The sequence below is a fragment of the Micrasema longulum genome, unplaced genomic scaffold, assembly GCF_059751315.1.
Source record: "Micrasema longulum isolate JH-2025_06_02 unplaced genomic scaffold, ASM5975131v1 h1tg001962l, whole genome shotgun sequence".
Lineage (NCBI taxonomy): Eukaryota > Metazoa > Arthropoda > Insecta > Trichoptera > Brachycentridae > Micrasema > Micrasema longulum.
The window spans coordinates 72,237-91,686 of NW_028279135.1; the positions used below are offsets into that span (position 1 = coordinate 72,237).

At 31.3% G+C, this 19,450-nt stretch overlaps 1 protein-coding gene across 1 annotated transcript; it reads right to left on the minus strand.

Annotated features, from left to right (window-relative positions):
* Positions 1-813: 813 nt before the first annotated feature.
* Positions 814-16,573, minus strand: Pde1c (Phosphodiesterase 1c; the record flags this gene model as incomplete). Its single annotated transcript, XM_088238756.1, has 6 exons — positions 814-1,017; positions 3,667-3,750; positions 5,211-5,517; positions 8,451-8,676; positions 14,269-14,438; positions 16,433-16,573. Coding segments are annotated over 6 exons (999 nt in total), but the record flags the coding sequence as incomplete, so codon positions are not given.
* Positions 16,574-19,450: the final 2,877 nt, after the last annotated feature.

The window sequence follows — 19,450 nt, forward strand, 5'->3', positions numbered from 1 at the left end:
ATGAGAGATCTAGTTTATAGGTATGTTACAGAGTATATAGTATATTTTACTTGGTCATAAGGATAACCCAATCTAAGGAAAATTTTCATAAAATAATACATAAACTGTAACAATAGTTGAATTTTCATAAGGATTTAAAAATTAATGTAAATGCTATTTTTAAATTAAAAATAGTACAATATACAGTTTTTGCAGACCTGCTGACAAAAATAATACCAGTAAATTGTACACCATAATACATGATAATATTTGGATTATAAATAAGTATAACAATGAATTTCATACTTAAAAAATAAACACATAGGTATGACATAGGTACATCACTAATATTTTATTATTATACTTTGTGTGAAAAATAGAGATAAGTGATAATCTTAATATTACATACCTTATATGACATACATATTATGCATTTTTGTAAATGGACATTCCATAAGCGAACAATATATATTTGGATCATATAAATACATACAATTGAAATTTGGAAATCCTAATATTTTCTAGCTACTTATAAGGCGCAATGTAAATTTTAATGATTAAGTCAAGGTTACAAAGCTCGCCAATTGTGAAAGTAAATATCAATTTATCTTTACAACTTCCTATGGAAACAATTTTCTATGATTTACATCTTAAATACTATGTACAAGAAAACAAATCAACTGGTAACTTTGAATAATATTCTTAAAAGTGTGTTACTTTCTTAGGCTATAGCTTGTGCGAAATCATGACTTCTAATGACATAACATATAAAATGTTTACAAAATATTCTATGAAGTATGCAAGGAATAATATTAATCGAAATAACATATTTTCTGCAATGTTGCTTGATCTGTATTTACATTTCACATCGGTAGATCAAAATAATGTATTTGTTTAGCAGATTATATGAATATGAGTATTATTTAAACAAAAATCTTTTAAGGAAGGAAGGAAAGAAACTTGAACATCAATCTTCAGAAGCGACAGGCGGATCTTCTTCTTTTTGAGCTTGACTTTGTTGTGCACGGATTTCAGCATCTGAAATTGAATCGGACCAGATTAATTTAACATTAGAAATACACATGGTCAATAAAATGGCATTCAATACCTAGATCTAATGCCACTAAAATGAAATACACCTTGTATATTATTACATACAGGGGAATTTGTGCATTGAGAAGCTAAAATATATTTAGCATAGCTAGTGAAAATGAAAAAATTACATATTTTACGAGCGTTAAACTTGAAATGACAGATAACAAAATTATTTAAAAAATTATATTATGCGGTGCTATTCTGAACCGCTCTCGCAGCCGTAGCAAACACTTACATTTTTATTTACATACGAAACACGAGAGATAAAAGTGTTTTCTACAGCCGCGAGAGCGTTTGGAATATCACCCTTGATTCCTCAAAAATGAAGGCACTTAGATGATGCCCAAACGCTCAGTGATTCCCAATGCGTATTTAGTCGTTCTTCGGCCGCAAGCCAGTAGTGTAAATTAAAATCGAAACCAAAATGCTTGCTTGTGTTATGAAAGAGTGTTCAGTGTGTTTAGATAAACATTGTAAAAAATAATGTGTGACTTTTTATTGGTAAATATTTGTTCATGAGTAATAAAAAAAGCTTAAAATAATGAATATTCAAATAAAACTATTATTTTTTAAAAACATCAAACTACGCTTAGCGGCGCAATTGCGAAGCTCTTTTTACTTACAGGGATGCACTGATAGGAATAGGTATTTAAAACACAATAAATGTTAGTTAAAATCATGTAAAAAATAACTTTTATACACCAAAAATGGGTATCCTCATCCCTGCACGATGATTCTAACCCGTACCGGCAAAGCCCCAAAGTTTTTCAAAATAAGAGAAATTCCCCCCTTCTAGGTAGGATGATAGTTCACAATGTTTTATTATTCTGAAGTGACAAAATAAACCAAAACATCTATGAATAATGAAGAAATATATTTAAATCTAAAAAAAAAATCTAATTTAATGATGAACTTCAGCCCCACGGGAAATTGGATAAAAAAAATATTTTCTTGCGTGCGGTAAAAATTGGAGCATTAAATTGTACGGCAAAGTTTCTTAAAAATATACAAAAAATGCACTACTTTGATCGATGTCACTGGTTCATATGAACAAACCAATAATATAAGAACTGTGAAGGATATCCGGTTGGGTTAAAAAAAAAATTGGCTCAGTTTAGTAGTGTATTTACAAATAAAAAAAAGATACTGAACTTCATCATCAGGATACAGTTTTTTGTGTTCCTGAACACAGCTTCTGTTCTTCCTTAGCCATCATTTCGGCGTGAAAATCTTGCATTAGTTTCACAGCTCTTTCCGTTGACTGCTTTAAGACATTTAACTTTTATTTTTGCTTCCATAAAAACAACATTTTCTTTCCATGACAAGACGCTATCTTGAAGGAAAGTGCTTCCAATCTTGAAAATAAATTCTTACTTGAGATAGACCAAACTGATTCAAATTTTTCATCCGTCGCGCCTCAGTTGGCCAGTTTTGCTGCTAGTTCAAGTTTAGTATCGTTTTCGTATAAACTAATTGAATTCATTTTTGTATACACTTTTCCAACCTGTTATAGTAAAAAACAGAAAGAAAAAAATAATTTTTGCTTATCCTTACCTCTAATTCAAAAACATTTTTGCGATGTTTATAAAATAAATAAAAGCAACAAGGAGAGTTAATTATTTAATAATAATATTTTTCATATTTTTTTACTAAAATGACATTTGAAAAAATAAATAAAATGATACTAAACTTGATCTAGTACCTAAACTGATAAAATTTTAAAGCTCAAACTGAGGTGTGGCGAATAGAGAGTTTGATGCCCCTCCTCAAACCTATCAGCGGGAACGAAAACACTGCCTACCGGGCTAAATCAGCTTAGTTTGATCCAAGAACCAACTGAACGTAGTTATGCCAGCCATAGAAAAGTGAAACGGAGATAATAGCACCTTTGTGAAAAGGGTGAATAATCGAATCTACACAACTTGGAATGTTTTTTACTGTGAAAAATGATAAATAATGCATGCATTCGTTTTTTAATAATCCAAAAAAGAATTCAATTATATATGTATGTATATATATGTATACCAGATTGAATGGTTTTTAAAGTTTGGTTGCCCACACAACCTTATATGTGCATATTGCAGAAAACAGTCAACCCTTGTAAAACTCTGATGTGTGTTATGTCATTATGTATGATCATATTATTTTATTACAATATTAGGGTACTTAATTGTAAAGAATCACAAAAAAAAAAAATAACTTAGAAAGTAATTTAATTATGTTTTAAAATAATTTTGGTGATTTTTTAAAGTCTGGCTGACTACACAACCTCAATTATGCATGTTGCAGAAAACAGCCAGATCTAATATTGAATGAAATCTCATAGAAACTTTTGATATCATGGAATTTTCAGAAGGTGATTATTACAGTTTTTTGTATGAAAGTGGTCTGGCTGTTTTAAGCAGAATATAGAATTGATCTTCTTGAAATTGATAACACCAATATCTATTTGTTTTTTAAAATTGTGGAGTGGCTGCTTTCCGCATAACTACGTTCAACTACCTAGTCAGGATGATTTCCCAAATTTAAATGCAATATGCAATACCATGTGAATACGTATTTTATTTATACACAAATAAAAATATTTTTTACCTTTAGTAGCTTGTTCCTTCCAAATTTTCTTATTTTCTCCCAGGCATGTTGCCCATGGTTTTTTTATCTTGAATTTGGTTTGACCTGCTACAATACAGTTGATTAGTAAAGGCTTTTAAAACATGTAATGTTGAACATTATAGAACTTGTAAATGTTATTTCTCTGACTACTTCTAGAAAATTAAATTTTACCCATATTTTTTACTCTAGTGATATTATAAACTTTTAAATACATTTATCAAGTATGCAACTTTTTCGCAAAAACCGTAGTATGTATGTAATTATTGCAATTATTATTTAAAGTATTTTTTTGTAAGGCTGCATTACATCTAAAACTATTTCAGGTTTTCAGTGCCAAAATATGGCGTTTATTGTCAAAAAATAAAAGTACATACATGCATCACAAAATAAAACAAAATATGTATTAGACATTGAATTGAATTGCAAGAAAATAATCCTAGCAGCTTCACTAGATACAAAAATACCTGTTCTAAAGCTGCATTTACTATATATACACTATAATAATATATTATAATAACAATAACATTACTATATTGAAACAAAAATGAAGAAATTACAAAAATAAAATACTTTAAACATGATGATTTGATACTTAAATGACTCATTTATGAAAAATGGCAGGTGATTTTCAGTCAGTTTAATTACCCATTCATATTTATAAAGCGCACGAATATAAAAAAGTACCCACATGAAATTGAAAGAAACATGATAATCAGTGTAAAATATTAAAATAATAATAAAAAAGAGAAATAAGGACAACAAAAAATAAACAATATTACTGATAAAGGTAGTTTTTAGCCATAAAGTTTAAAGGGGTGAGTAGCTCTACTTATATTTGAGCCCTGCTATTTGTAAGTTTAAAAACACCTTTAAAATAAATACTTTATTGTAACTTGACAACCGTTTTGCATTGCTTATAAGGGCATTGTTAAAGTAACAGTTCTTTTACTTCACAAAAGTCAACAGATGGAAGAGTTGATAAAATATGAATGTTACACAGTTTGTAAAGTGCCAACTTAAACCAGCCAATGACAGGTCATAAGCACTGTAAATAGACTAGACTTCCATATTCCATTCTCAAAAATATTTTTCCTCTTTGTTGCAATAAATATCAAATAACAGTTTGATAATATCCTTGTAAGGTGAAAATTTGGTTTTATTTTATAAATAACCAGCCATTTTACCTAGCTTCTCACGGGAGATACCAAAGTGAAAATGCACCCGCATTACTCTGAAGATAAAAACTGATCATTTCTTATTAAATTTTTTGATATCTATACGAATTATGTTAGGTAAAGTTGACTGAAAAAAACACATAAAAGTTGGTTTATATTCACTTTGCTTCGACCCCTTATCGTTGGAGAGAAGTTCCTGATAACAGGATAGTGCTGCTCTATGCCAGATAAGATTCATATTTTGAATAGCACAGTTTATCTAGAAGAAGCTATTTAAATAACTAATTTCGTGACGTTACGACTTTCCACTTGTGAATACTGATGGTATTTCTTATTTTGTATAATAACCATTTTTCGGTCTGGGCGGATCAGCTTCCTCGTGTATTGGCTCGTGGCCCCCGGGGGAGCCCTGGGGGGGTGGTTGGCCCTTGCAGCCTGAGTGGAGGGGCCCCAGGATACACTCCAACATGTCGGAACAGACGCCCATACTCGGCTCCACGATGAAGTCAATGAACCCGATCTGCGACTCCGCCACCAGGGTATTGTTGCGATCACAGAGTGGACTGAACGGCAGTCCTAACTCCTGTTCCATATCTCCCTGGCGGAAGAACTCCTCGAGAAGAAGCATCGTCCAACGGTGGTGGATATCCCAACGCTAAAAAAACATGTCGTTCGGTTTTTAACAATTTCTAAATAGATATTTTATTATTAATATTTAAAGCATTAACTTTGTGGTCAAACATTTAACTAAATGTTATTAAATATTTGTAAATAACCACTTACCGACTTTTCTATGTCTACCGATTTCGAGACGTACCCGTCTCTTCGTCAGGACACCAATCAAACCAACATGCAAATCAACATGCAAAACCCACTATACACCTTTACCATAGTTGTTGCACAAAAATATAAAACCAACACGACATGCATTTTAATAAGCACGTGCACTGATTAGGACAAACATGCACTGATTAAATTTCACATTAGGAAAGCTTTAAAAAATAATGTTCCTTTGATCAATAATCAAACAAACTTCCAATATAGTCCTTTATACGATGTTCCACTGTAATGGTCACCCTATAAAACCTATTAAGCTTATCCCCTCCCTCCATCCCCTCTACTTTTTTAATTAATTCTCAAACAAGAGAATATTTTTATAATTTAATCAGTGCATGTTTGTCCTGATCAGTGCACGTGCTTATTAAAATGCATGTCGTGTTGGTTTTATATTTTTGTGGTGAAGGTGTAGAGTGGGTTTTGCATGTTGGTTTGCATGTTGGTTTAATTGGTGTCTTGACGAAGAGACGGGTATGTCTTGAAACCGATAGACATAGAAAAGTCGTGTTCAATTACCGGTTACCGGCGAAGATGCTTTAAATTTTCGTGTAAATATACACACTTTGGTTCATAAATATCGATATTAGTTTATGTCGTCGAAGATAGCTGTTCATAATCGCGACCCTGGTCTAACTCCGGAAGCGTAATACGGAACACTTTATTTCCATGTAACAGATGATAGATATACACTGCATTTAGTGTACCAATGCACTTTACACCATCGTGTGCGGACGGAGGTATTGTGATATATTTTTTAAGCACTTTTGCTGTTGGACAAAGGTAAACGATTGTATTTTTTAAACCTCAAAAACTTATAAAATATTACCGTAAATAAATATGCTAAATTCGTTGACCATCGAATAAGCCTTTAATACTCTTTTAAAAGACCGGTTAACCGCATATCAGTAGAGACTTATATGTTGTCGAAAAGTAGACAATATAAAGCCATTTGCGTTCAAGAAATAATTAACGGTGCCCATTATCACTGTATGTCTAATAGGGTGGCCCGATATTTTTTTTTCCGAATTTTGAAATGAAAGGGGTCCAAAAAGTTGCCTTTTGGATTACTCGGGATGCAAAAAATATTTAAAAAAATATTTTATATTACTTTTGGCCCTCAACCAGAGCTCGAAGTTTTAGAAAAAGTAAATTTTTTGCCCTAAACCGGCTGTCATTTCGTATTTAAGTAAGAAAATCAGTCTAATTAAATTGTATAATCTGCATTAAATCTTATTATATAAGCATCCAAGGGCGTGAGTTGCACTTTGTTTTGTAATAAATGGGTAGCATTGTTTTAATGTGCCATTGTTTTCGTCAATATTCGTCAGGCACTTAACGGTATCAGTTCCGCGGAGTGTAAACTTTTTGCATTTCGGTAGTTTTAAAACTTGTTTGAATTTGTAATGTGATTAAGTTATATCTTTACGAACAAAAAAAATATTTTATTAATATAGATAATTAAAAAATGTTCAGACAGTTATAAACTTCAAACTTCTGTTGAGGGCCAAAAGTAGTATGGAATATTTTTTCAAATAATTTTTACGTTCAATGCGATCCAAAAGGCAACTTTTTAAAACCTTTTCACTTTGATATCTAAAAAAAAAAACTTCATACATCATCGGCCCACTCTGATGTCTAAGCACGTAGAGAAAATGCAGTAAAATCGTTTCGGAAAAATATCGGAGATTCTTAAGATAGCGAGCTGTCGTATAGGATCAGTGATTTCGTTAAGTTTCAATTTAGACTACAGATATAGTCTAGGGAGTCTTGGACTTTACGGTTTATACAAAATACATAAAACTGATAGTACCTCTTCCACCCACTCGTACTCCTTGAGGGTGTGAAATGTGCTGAACCCCATTTCAGTTTATTTTCCAGATCAAACGAGAATACGGAATTTAACGTATTTGAGAAGAAACTACTTGGTTACCTATATTATAACAGAAAAATGTATCATACGAAATCGTTCTTTTTTACCCGTCTATGATACTTTTAAAAGAACATTCAGTATTTCAAAAATAAAAAAATTGTGAACATTGCATTAATATCATTTCACCGTTTTTGTGAGAAACGTTAACATTTTCTGGAAATTACAAAATAAAATGGTGGATTATAAGAGTTTTTTTACTAAAATATTAATAAAACCATTTACTCGGCTGTGCATTGTTGGCGAATAAAAAGGTCAAAACTGAATTTTCCTACGGAAAAAATATATCTATTTATTAGTGGATGAAAATGACTTACAGAATTCAAATGATGCTCTGTTCGTTGCTTGAAGATTTCCGTTATTAAAATGGTTTCCACTAACTAAATTCCAAATAAAAAGTTAATACCGGAATAGGGAACTATACTAAGAATACCGAAAAAAATATTTGAAATAGATTTAGAAAAATTGATTGTATATTCAAAATCAATATGGAAATTCTGGAGAAATGTTTTCACTCAACTTTAAAAAATACGTCCTTACGAAAACGGGATATGTTTGGCCTTGATGATTGTGACGTCAATATTCATGACGATATTTTATTTAAATTTAAACGGTTACAAACAATGTTAAAAAATTACACGAATCGTGACGTATTAGGGGCGTGGCCAATGCAATGGACCGTTTTCGGTGGAATTCAAAATTATGATAATATTTTATTTACTCGACACTATTTTGTAGACACTTATTAATTTAAAAAGTGATATTTCCCTATTTTTTTTTTGTAATTGATTGAATAAACCTAAGAATTTATAAAAAAAATATACCTTGGCCGGGTGAGCGATGTCACAGCAATGAAGTACGAGAGAGACTGCCTTGGATTTGTCCACACTGGGTTCCGCCAGGGAGAGGATGTTCCTCATATTCTTGATCTGTTGGAAGTGGAAAGACATGTCTGTAGCCAGGACCATGTCTATAACGAGAGTGCGGAACTCACGAAACTCGTCTCGCGATAAATTCTGCAGGATGTTGCACTCATCGTCCTTTATTACCCTACAATAATAATAATTTAAAAAATTAGTCTGTGTCCGGGTAGATGAAGAATGCATTTTGTGTGTGAAATAGAACCAGAATCCTGAATGATTGTTTGATTCGTCTCGATGGCTACTCTCAGGTAATACTCTTGAAAAAATATAAAGATGAGAATAGTAGGGGAAGGTGGTCTGAGATGGCATGCTTTTTGAAAATGTAACTTTTTTCAAAAACATAAATTCAATTAAAACGACAGTAATTGGTTATTATAAATTATTAATAATAACGCAGTAAAATAATGAATTAAAAATATTATTTTAAGTGGAATATTATCTACAGTAATACCGTAATATTATCCTTTTAAAAAACAATCTCACCCAACGCCCAGGGATGAGATGCCATAAGTATTTTATTCTGGGAAAAATGCAACTATTAAGAACATTATAAATCTTATGCAATCATTTTTTACCCAAGACCTTTGGGTATAGCAAACTTACGCACACGGAGCGCAAATATAATTTTAAAAAAGTTTTTTCGTTTTTTGTAGCCTAGTACATTCCGCAAATGGCAGAGCTAGCAGCTAAGCCACCATTCTTTTGATCTAAAATGACTAAAAAGCTCTAAGCAATAAATGCAAGGATCTTCATCTTTGGAGTAAAGCTAACCGTTTTCTACGCAAAAGGATTATGATAAACGGATTCGTTTTTATCGGATGCTAGATGGCATACTCGTATGCCATCTCACTCTGTAATAATTTATATTATTTTAATCATTAACATTTTTTAACCTTTACATTATAACCACTTAAAAAAGTATAACTTAAGTTCCAAGCTCGTTAAATCAAATTACCAGTTTTCTTATATCTTACGCTAATTATCTACCAAAAGGATTAAACGAATTACAGTAAGTAGGTACATGATTATGAAAGCACTGGTTTTAAGCAAACATACATGGTTCTATTCCAAATCTCTTTCACATGTTGGCGTCAGACAAGTTCAGACAAGAAACCATTTGAGGACACAACCCAGACATCAATAGCGATGCCGGCGCCGCGTGCTTATTTGCGGAATTACGATTACCATGCCATCTCACACCACCTTTCCCTACGCCTCCCGGTGAAGTGGTTGGCGCACTCTCCTACTATGCTCGAAATTCTGTGTTCGATTCCTGGGAGGGTCGACATGAAATGTTTGTCGATAAGGTGGTTTTACCGTGCAATATTTGATTGTCCCTGGACTGGCATTTGAAGTAGAGATAGGCATTTTGGTTTTATTATAAAAGTAGCAATAACAGCTACCGTTTCACAAATTAAGCTGTTTCGTAAAGACGTTTAAAAAATAACAGTTTAGTGTAGTGTGCGACCCCAACCTTCACCCCCCCCCATATTTTTCTCTCAACTTAAAGTATATTAATTATTTTTTTTGGCTTCTCGTTTCTCTTATCACTTTAAATATTTTGTTGTGAATAAAAAGTCCATTTATTAAAGTTTTTCCGTTGCTCAGTTTTCGTCAATTAAGAAACAAAAAATATTAAAAAAAATATTTTAGTTATTTTTCAATGTATTTTATAGAAACCTTATTTTATATAATAAAATTACTATTTTTCAGCTTAAAACTTTTAGTAAATGCAAATAAAGACATTTAAATTCACAAAATGCCATTTTATTTATACCTATAATTATGTTTTCATTCGGATTATATACGTATTATATGTATATGTAGGTACATTAATTTTAATATAACATTTATAATAAATTACCCACGCTAAATTATCAATATTGTACCTATATATGCAAAAAATTGTCAGCGCAAACAAGTGAATATGTGTTATTTAAATTGGGTGGGCTACTTTACTTATATTTTTAATGGGGGCTTATACTAACATTGAGCCACTTAGTAAACTTGGCATTCCTGTTATATTACTTCGTCGTGTGTTATCTTATTAAATATAAAACCCTTTTTTAAATATGGTATTTATTATTCAAGGCATGTGTTTATCACGTGCTAATTATGAATAATTGTCAAAAAAGATCGAACGGCAGGGTCAGCATTTTAAAGAAATTGTGAGCTGATTAAGTGCCTCATTACTGTATGTAAACTCTGATAATTTTGAATGGAGTCTGGATGGATGGGTCAAAAACTAAAAAAAATCAACACCCAGCAAAATTATAACAGGGTTTCTATGAAACGCAGTTATTTTTAAACGGTGTAGGTTCACAGTTTTTATAAAACAGTGAAGTTTTCCGGTTTTTAAAAAATATCTTAAAAATTAAAACTGGTTATGACATTGTTTCAGTTTAATTTGCTACTCCATTGTGGAAACACCTTCAGTTTTTAGTGTTCCTTTATAACGGAAACAAATTGGTGCTATTTAAAATTTTGTTTTTAAGACACGGATGAACACGGGCACGGTACTCTGTGTGTCGGGTGAAGTGGAGACGGGCTGAGGAGATTTCATGGGTATATATCAGTAGTACAAAGCAACAGTGAGATAAATCTGATATTTCTGATTTTGAAATACATACGCAGATATGTTAGTAAATAAAATAAATCAATGTTTTCAAATAATAAAATATTGAACTTTATATTGAAGTTAACATATAAAATATATAGTATTCATAATCAACTTAAAATAATTTTATTCAGTTTTGACCGTTTCAGTTCAGACCCTTTGCACACCTTAAAGTCCGATTATGTCAGAATATGTTCTTCAAAGATGTCTCACTGTTGCTTTAGGCTAGCGATACGTGTATGTATTTAGTTCTTCCTTGGGATATTATAATACGAGTAGATAGATATTATGGATAAAGATTTGAAGTTAAGGTGAAGCTCAATACGGAGTGCGGCGGGGCGTCGAATTTTTCTCGCGAAGTGAAATGTTTTTTTTGTTTACTTCTACGCTTGGTGATTTGGTTTTTGTTTTTTTTTAAACGATTTAATTTATTTTTGTGAAAATGTTTTAGGTGTTTCGGGAGGGTAACTGTTTTAAAAACAGCAGTTACATTTTTTTACCACCTCTAATCTGAAGTGAAAAACTGTTCACCTTACCTTCTTGTAAGAGATGTTTGTGAAACGCTGCATTTATTTTATAAATGTTGTGGCTTTTGCACCATCGGGTGCGCACAGGAGTTTAATAATGGTGATGATAATATAGTATATTGAAAACTAATTTATAATAATAGTCCACCTGTTTCTGCAGTGGCTAGTGCGTTTGACTCTCATGCATAAGGTCCGAGTACGATACCAACAAGGAAGAAATTAAGTTGTCATTATAAAATGTGCTTTTTAACTGTATTTCCTTATTCCAGGACTGACACCTGAAGCGTAAGTAATAGACATATCACCTCACTATTATTCATTCCCAATAGTTCATAGGCACTGCTTTGACACCTACATTAATTGCGGCATAATAATTTGTTCCTTGAAGGCAAGATCATCAGTTTTACGATTTAGGTGTTAGTTCAGAAACAATGAAATAGATAGGAAGTGGAAAAAGTGTAGGAGGTAGTGGAACAAAAACATATTTTCAATAAATTGTTGGGATCATCGGAAATCGAACCCGTGACCTCATACACGGTAGCCAAATGTGCTTCACGAGGTTTATTAACAGATTTGGAGGCCTCTATGGTGTAGTGGTTAAGATGCTTGACTCACGCACGGAAGGTTCCGGGTTTGATTCCCGATGAGCACACAAAATAAAGGAATACTACTACTACGAATACCGATAAAAATATATGAAATGGATTTAGAATAATTGATTGTATTTTAAAAATCAATATGGATATTGTGGAGAAATGTTTTCATACATAAATGAAAAAAAAAAAATCAATAAAAATACGTTCGTAGAAAAACGCGACGTGTTTGGCCATGGTTGTTGTGACATCAAGATTCGTGATATTGTTCTACACAAATTTCAATGGCAGGAATAAAAAAACATAAATCGTGACGTATTAGGGGCGTGGCCAGTAAAATCACCGTTTTTGCGAGAGTTAAAAATTACAAATTTAAAAGTATTTTTTATGCCACTAATAATTATCAATATTTTTTTACTGGACAGTATTTCATAGACCTTTATTACTTTAAAAATGTAAAAAAAAGTTATTTTTCTCGAGCCTGCGTGTTCTGTGCTGTGATTCACCACTGTGATTGGGCCTCCTGGCCTGTCGTGGTGAAAAATAAAGAAAGGGAAATAAAAAATCAATAGTTAAATTAAACGTCTTGTAATAATTTTCAGTTTATGATCGACAAATATTATATTTAAATTAAGTTTTTTTCGTACCTATTTATTCGTATTTATTCCATAACCTGAAATGAAAGACTTAATTTTTTTAACATTTCGTATATTCTCTTCACCAAGAGCTTTTTTTTCTTACGTCTTACAAACATTAAAGCATTTGGTATAGCGACATTCCACTCACGTTTTTAGGGTATTTAAAAATTATCCTATAAGCTTTCGTAGCTAACGAGTTTGAGATCGCAAAGAAAGCAATTAACTTGTCTAGATTTGAGTAGTAAGCTCATTTTTAATATGGTGTCTTTTATGATCGTGGTAGTGGAATGAACGTGGCGTATAAAAGACACAAACTCATAAAAAGTACCTACACTTAAATATTCATAAGTCACCTTTACAATGTAAAAAGTAACATTTGAAAAACATTTTTTACTTTACGGAAAACAATTGTCTTTTATTTGTTTTTAAAAATGTACGCAATGTAGTTAGTTTCGGTAAAAATCAATAATTTTCATACACATCATTTAATGTTTCGTCTTGTTTTACAACGGAATTGCGAATTTGCTGTTTTAGACAAAACTTACATGAAATTATAAAGTATTCAGATGATAAATTGAACGTAGTTATGCAGAAAGCAGCCAGTCCACAATTTTGGAAAAATGAGATATCGATGTTATCGGGTGCAGGAAGGTCAATTCTATATTCTGCTAAAACCAACTAGACCGCTTTCATAAAAAGAACTGTATTAATCACCTTCTGAAAATGGTGTCGATCACAAAAACGGCACTTCTTAATTTGCAGAAAACACCAATAGCACTAGAAAAATCTTATGTTACTTTAAAAATCATTAAAACTGGTCAAATACATAATTAGATTATTGTTTGTAATATAGAAAAACTTATGTTTTCATTGTTTATCATTTTTAAAATCAAAAACATTGTGTAGATTTGATAATTCACTCTTTTCACAAAAGTACTATTATCTCAGTTTCACTTTTCTATGGCTGGTTGCTTTCTGCATAACTGCGTTAAATTTTGACCGCCTATGCAATACTCACACATATCACAGCAAAATAAACGAATCGAATTTAAAATGACATTATTTTTTTATTACTAGGTAAAAATTTTACCTAGACGCGAAATCGACTTCGAATTTGAATCTAATAAATTATTTACCTCACGAATACGTACGCCTAACTTGGAAAAATAACGGTGTCATCAATAACCGATTTCGTTAAGCAATAAATGTATACAATGATTGAATTCAATACGCATGGGAAAATGAAATTGAAACATCATTGTTTTTTGTACGATTATTATCCTATGGAGTTTGTTGAATAGGGTCAAGAAAATAAGGGTCACTGTTAGATATGTTTATAGTTACCTGAAAGATGCACTAATGTGATGATTTTCTAAAACAGCTCTGTCATTGTATAGAAGAGCCGTGTCAGATCCTGACATGACGTGGAAGTTATTGGTTGTTCCAGTGTGTTCGAAATCGTGGATTATGGCTGCTACCAGAGTGGCGAAAATTTCCAAATCTGTTAACCAATTCTGAAAAAAAAGGTTTTTTGATGATGCTGGTTCAGTAATACATTTTTATGGAACATATTATTTAGAAAACAGAAGGAACAATTACTGATGTTAAAAAGATAGATTTATGCCAAAAATGTGTAAAAAATACTAAGAAGAATATTAAATAATATTTATGAAGTAAATTTTGCAACAGTTTGTAACACGCAATTCACCTATGTTTTTGTTGCAAAAAGTTTTTGACGTAGAAAACATGAAGAGAGATACCCTAAGTAATAGTTGCGTGTAGTTTAAATATTTAAGTATGAAACTCTTTAGTCCTGTTACGGCAGTATTACATTTTTTTTCAAATAAATATTTAATCTTCTGGTTGTTAGCAAGAACTTTGAATTCAAAAGGTTTCTTAATTAAAGTTAGTTAATAATTCCAATCGTTTTAAGCTTTAAGCTATTTTAAAAACATTATAATATTAAAGAACAACAAAATTTAGTTCTCATATTAAAGAGAGATTCTCAAGAAAAGGTTCATTACTTTGTTCATTGTAATGTTCTATTATTCTCGGAAAATTTTATTGCCCGAGGACAAAGCTTCTTTTTGCATTTAGGCAAGTATAGTTTTTTTATTGTTTCAGTAACCTTTAAAGGTGCCTTTTTTTAATAGAAACAAAGACTTTCAAAGCAATGAAGAATACCAAATAATTAAATCAAATCTTAAGAATGATTACAGTAGGAAATAGTTGGTTTTATATTTTTATTAATAAATTGAATTAAGTTAAATAAAAATAATAACAAAATTACTTTCCTGTTTATTTTTTACGCAAATAGTCAAGTCAAGTCATATCATATTACTGTTTTACCACTGGTAACCCGTGTTATTTAACCTGTAATCTGAGTTGAAGTATTAATGTGAAATAATATTCTAATAATACAATACTCACGATGATCTAACATAAAAATGTTAAAAGATAAACACGAAAATATAGCTGAAATCAATGCCATTAAAAAACATATTTCAGTCAAATTAAAGATTTCTTATTTTTTCTAATAAAGAAGCCGTGAATAATTTTATAATAGAATTGTTATCATTGTTATTTAAATGTAAACCAGTCAAGTGTCAAAGAAAATTTGTCAACTTTAGATGAAAATTTCCGTTTTTGCAATAGAATATAAATAAAAGATAACCTTAAGTCATCATTGGATTTCAGTAAAAAGTTTCAATTTGAAATACTCACACCCTTTTCATTCTACTACTTTCTAAGAAAATTTCTCCCCATCTTCAATGACTATCATAAACCGCTCACATATTTCAGAAAATGAGTAACGAATTTTTTTGAATCGATATTAGGTAATTGGGGACTGTAGGATTCAATGGAGTTCGTTGCCATCGAAAAAATAGTCAAACTCATTAAGTAAATCAATATAGGTACCTAATTATTACCAAAACGGCAGACCGCGGTAATTTATTGATGTAATCTAATATAATTGATTTAGTCAATGATTCCATTCATACTACAATGTTATTTTATTATTTTACTTAATCGCAGTATGGATGGACCTAATCAATACTCGAGAAAAAATTCTGGTTGACAAGTCGGTTACAATCTATCGGAATAACAAAGTAGGGCGTAAAGTTAAATATGCTAAGAAACATATGATAGCGAATGCACGGAAATGTTGAAATTTGGGAATGTAATGTTTAAGTTGTAGATGATTGTCTATGCCGTAGATACGCTAGAACCTGTAAATCTGAATCAAATAACACTTTTGGCTAAAGAAGGTTAAAGTAGTGCAGTGTAGTAAAGAAGTTTTCTACTCGAGTACAGTGAAGAAATTTACATAAAGAATGAAGATTTTACGTTGAATTGGAGTTTGAAATTAAGGATGTTTGTTCTGGAAAGGTGTATAAATTTGAATGGGATTATGAAAATTTTGTAAATAAATATTTAACCCTTATAATGGTCATTAAATAAAAATTTAATAAAATGAACCTAATTATTGCAAACAAAACCTGCTTACCATAAGTCCAGTTTGACACAACATGTAGTGAACTGTTTGAGCGACGTCCGCTGCATGGAGATTATTGTGGTATGGATTCCTGTGTCGGCAATACCCTTCCTCTATCCTGGTCAAGAAAGTCTCCAGAGTTGAAGGGGGCACCTAGAAAAATAAACAACTGCTCTGTAACAGTAGGTACTTGGAATTAAATTTTAGTTTAATTAACCTTTTATAGCTTTAGTAGCAGGCAACCGACGGCTATCTCCAACTGTTACGTGCTAGGGTATTCGGCCCTTCGAACCCCGGTTTATCGGTCCTGCGGGCTTCAGATGATCGGCCTTTTGGGTCTTAGATGATTAATTAGGATTTCGGCAATGGAAAATTTCACCCATTGGTGAAATTAAATTAACAGACAAACAAAAAAGTTATGCTGCATCTGATGTTTTGTATCTCCACAGAATAAAGGAAAAGCTAGACTTAACGCTCTACCACAACTTGATTCCCATTTTCTATAGTGAATTATTAATGGACACCAAAATTGAAATATTTGTATTAAGGGCACATCACCCGCGTGTGGAAAAAAAAATTCGTCAGAATGGTTTCAGACTACTAACGCATATAATTTTTGAACACACACTGTTTCACGTTGCACCGAGGGTCACATAGATACTTGGCAAATTAATTATTTCTAACTCAGAATGAAATTGGATTACCCTAATCATTTAAATACCTAAACCTTCGAAACTTAAATTCTATGCTTGTTCTTTATCGAGTTTTCACATTTAATTACAAAAAACGCATGTATTTTTCAAAATAAAATCATAGAAAGATTCAGTCAAAAATTGACTCGTTTTCAATTTTCTTATTATAACATCCTATTTCTATTTAAGCACATAGAGATTTTTAAGTAACAACGAATTTTTCATTTTGATGCATAATTAATTAACATGATTCATTTTACGATATACTTATTGTATAGAGAATTACGGTCACCAATTCCAAGAAAACACACAACAATAGAGATGGATGTATTTATGTATTCAATTGACACTTTTGCGGGAACGAAACAAAATTAAGAAAACATCGCTGTATTTAGAATTATTTGATAATAATAATGTAAAAAAAAAAAAACATTTACAGGGGATTTTTTTTTATACAATGAAATAAAAAAACAAATCTTTGATAAACCTGTATAACTATAATTCATGAAGAAAAAAACAGAAGGCTTATTCTGTCACAATTTCGTTTCGTAAGTTCGTTCGTTCATCATATATCCATCTCACTCTAACGCAATAAAAATAGTATCAAACGATACAAAAAATGGCCGTACCATATACATAATAAGGTCGTATTATATTTACAAATACGTTAAATACCTATTCGAACGATGACTATTTTCAGTGGTTTCATGATCTTTGAGAATTTTTTTCACTAACTTACAAGATAAAAAAAAAACAAAAGATTTTAAGCCCTAGAAAAAGATTTAAATTTTGACGAAGTATTTTTGAAATTTGGCTAAAACTACTACAAGTACTTTAAATATCCCATCAAAATATCATATTTTTCAGGCCCCTCCCCCTTAATCATAAGAACATAAATTTTTATTTAAAAAAAAATAACAAAAAGAATAATCAGTCACTCAGAATAATGCTACCAAAACCACATAAAATTTGCAGATGTACTATATTAAATATCCCGGCGGCCTCCGTGGTGTAGTGGTTAAGATGCATGACTCACGCACGGTAGGTTCCGGGTTCGATTCCAGATGAGAACACAAAAATTTAATGTGATTTTTCTTAATCCTGAGTGTGCTGTGCTGTAAATCAAAGTGCGAAAAAAATCTATCGATCTACTGAATTTCATCGAAGTTTTATCGATTATTAAACATTTTAAGTTTTTCCATAGAATTTTGTTTACTATTTATTCGTCCCCAAAATTGACAATCCACTTATAAATTAATAAACCAAATTCTCTCTTTTTTCTGTTTGTTCAGTAAGCTACATTTTCTGCCATCTGTTTATTTTTAATATTATAACTATCTTATTTTTTAATAAAACATCACAACAGGCCAGAAGGCCAAATTATAATGGTGAATTACAGCACAGAATACCCGGGCTTAAAAAATTACATTTCGAATTTTTGTATTCTTACCTGAAATCAAACCCGGAACCTTCCGCGCATGAGTCATTTTAAAGTTGATGAATTAAAATTATGTTATTTCTCTTCGTAATTTATTTTTTATTAAATGTCAGCAGATCACACATAGTGAAAGATTTTTAACGTTTTTTAACGTAAGTATTTTCGTCTCAAATTTATTACCCTGTTTATTTATTTATTTATTTGACGGACTTATGTTTAGACTGTTTCATTATAATCAAGCTTCAAATTACGATAAACGTAAAAATTTACGTAAATATTGTGATCTCACTCATTTAAGGCAAACAAAGGAAGAAAGGAGCAGAAATCAATCGTATTTAGTAACGCCCAATGGGCATTTACATAAGTTATTTACAAATATAAAAATACAATTGAAAATGAAAAAAAAAAACATAAACAACAAATGGAAATACTAAAAACTCAATTATTATTCAAAAGTTTTTAGGAATAATTGACTCAAGTTTGACAAAGTTGTAGCGAATACATCTATTTTTTGGTCATCACTGTATTTGTTCCCGAGAGAGTAAATTCTCAGGAACAGAGAATTAATGTTAAAATAGATACATTTGACCAAATCAGGAACATAAAAAAGATTATTTACAACTGATCAAACGGTGTTGATAACACCGTTTTCCTAGGAAACCACACTCTAGTCATCGTTACGACGTCTGTCCACCGCATCACCGTTCACTATGGCCGTTAAAATACGGGCACCGCTGTCCTAAGAAACCCTAGCTTTACAGTGGACCGATGTAAAAAGTCCATGCTTTTTACTGTACTGTTTTGCTTGTCAAAGTCGACGTGATATGACGTGACGATACTTGCTTCCTCTGCTGGTCATTTTTACCTCGGATTTGTATAGAGTGTAACATCTATATATTA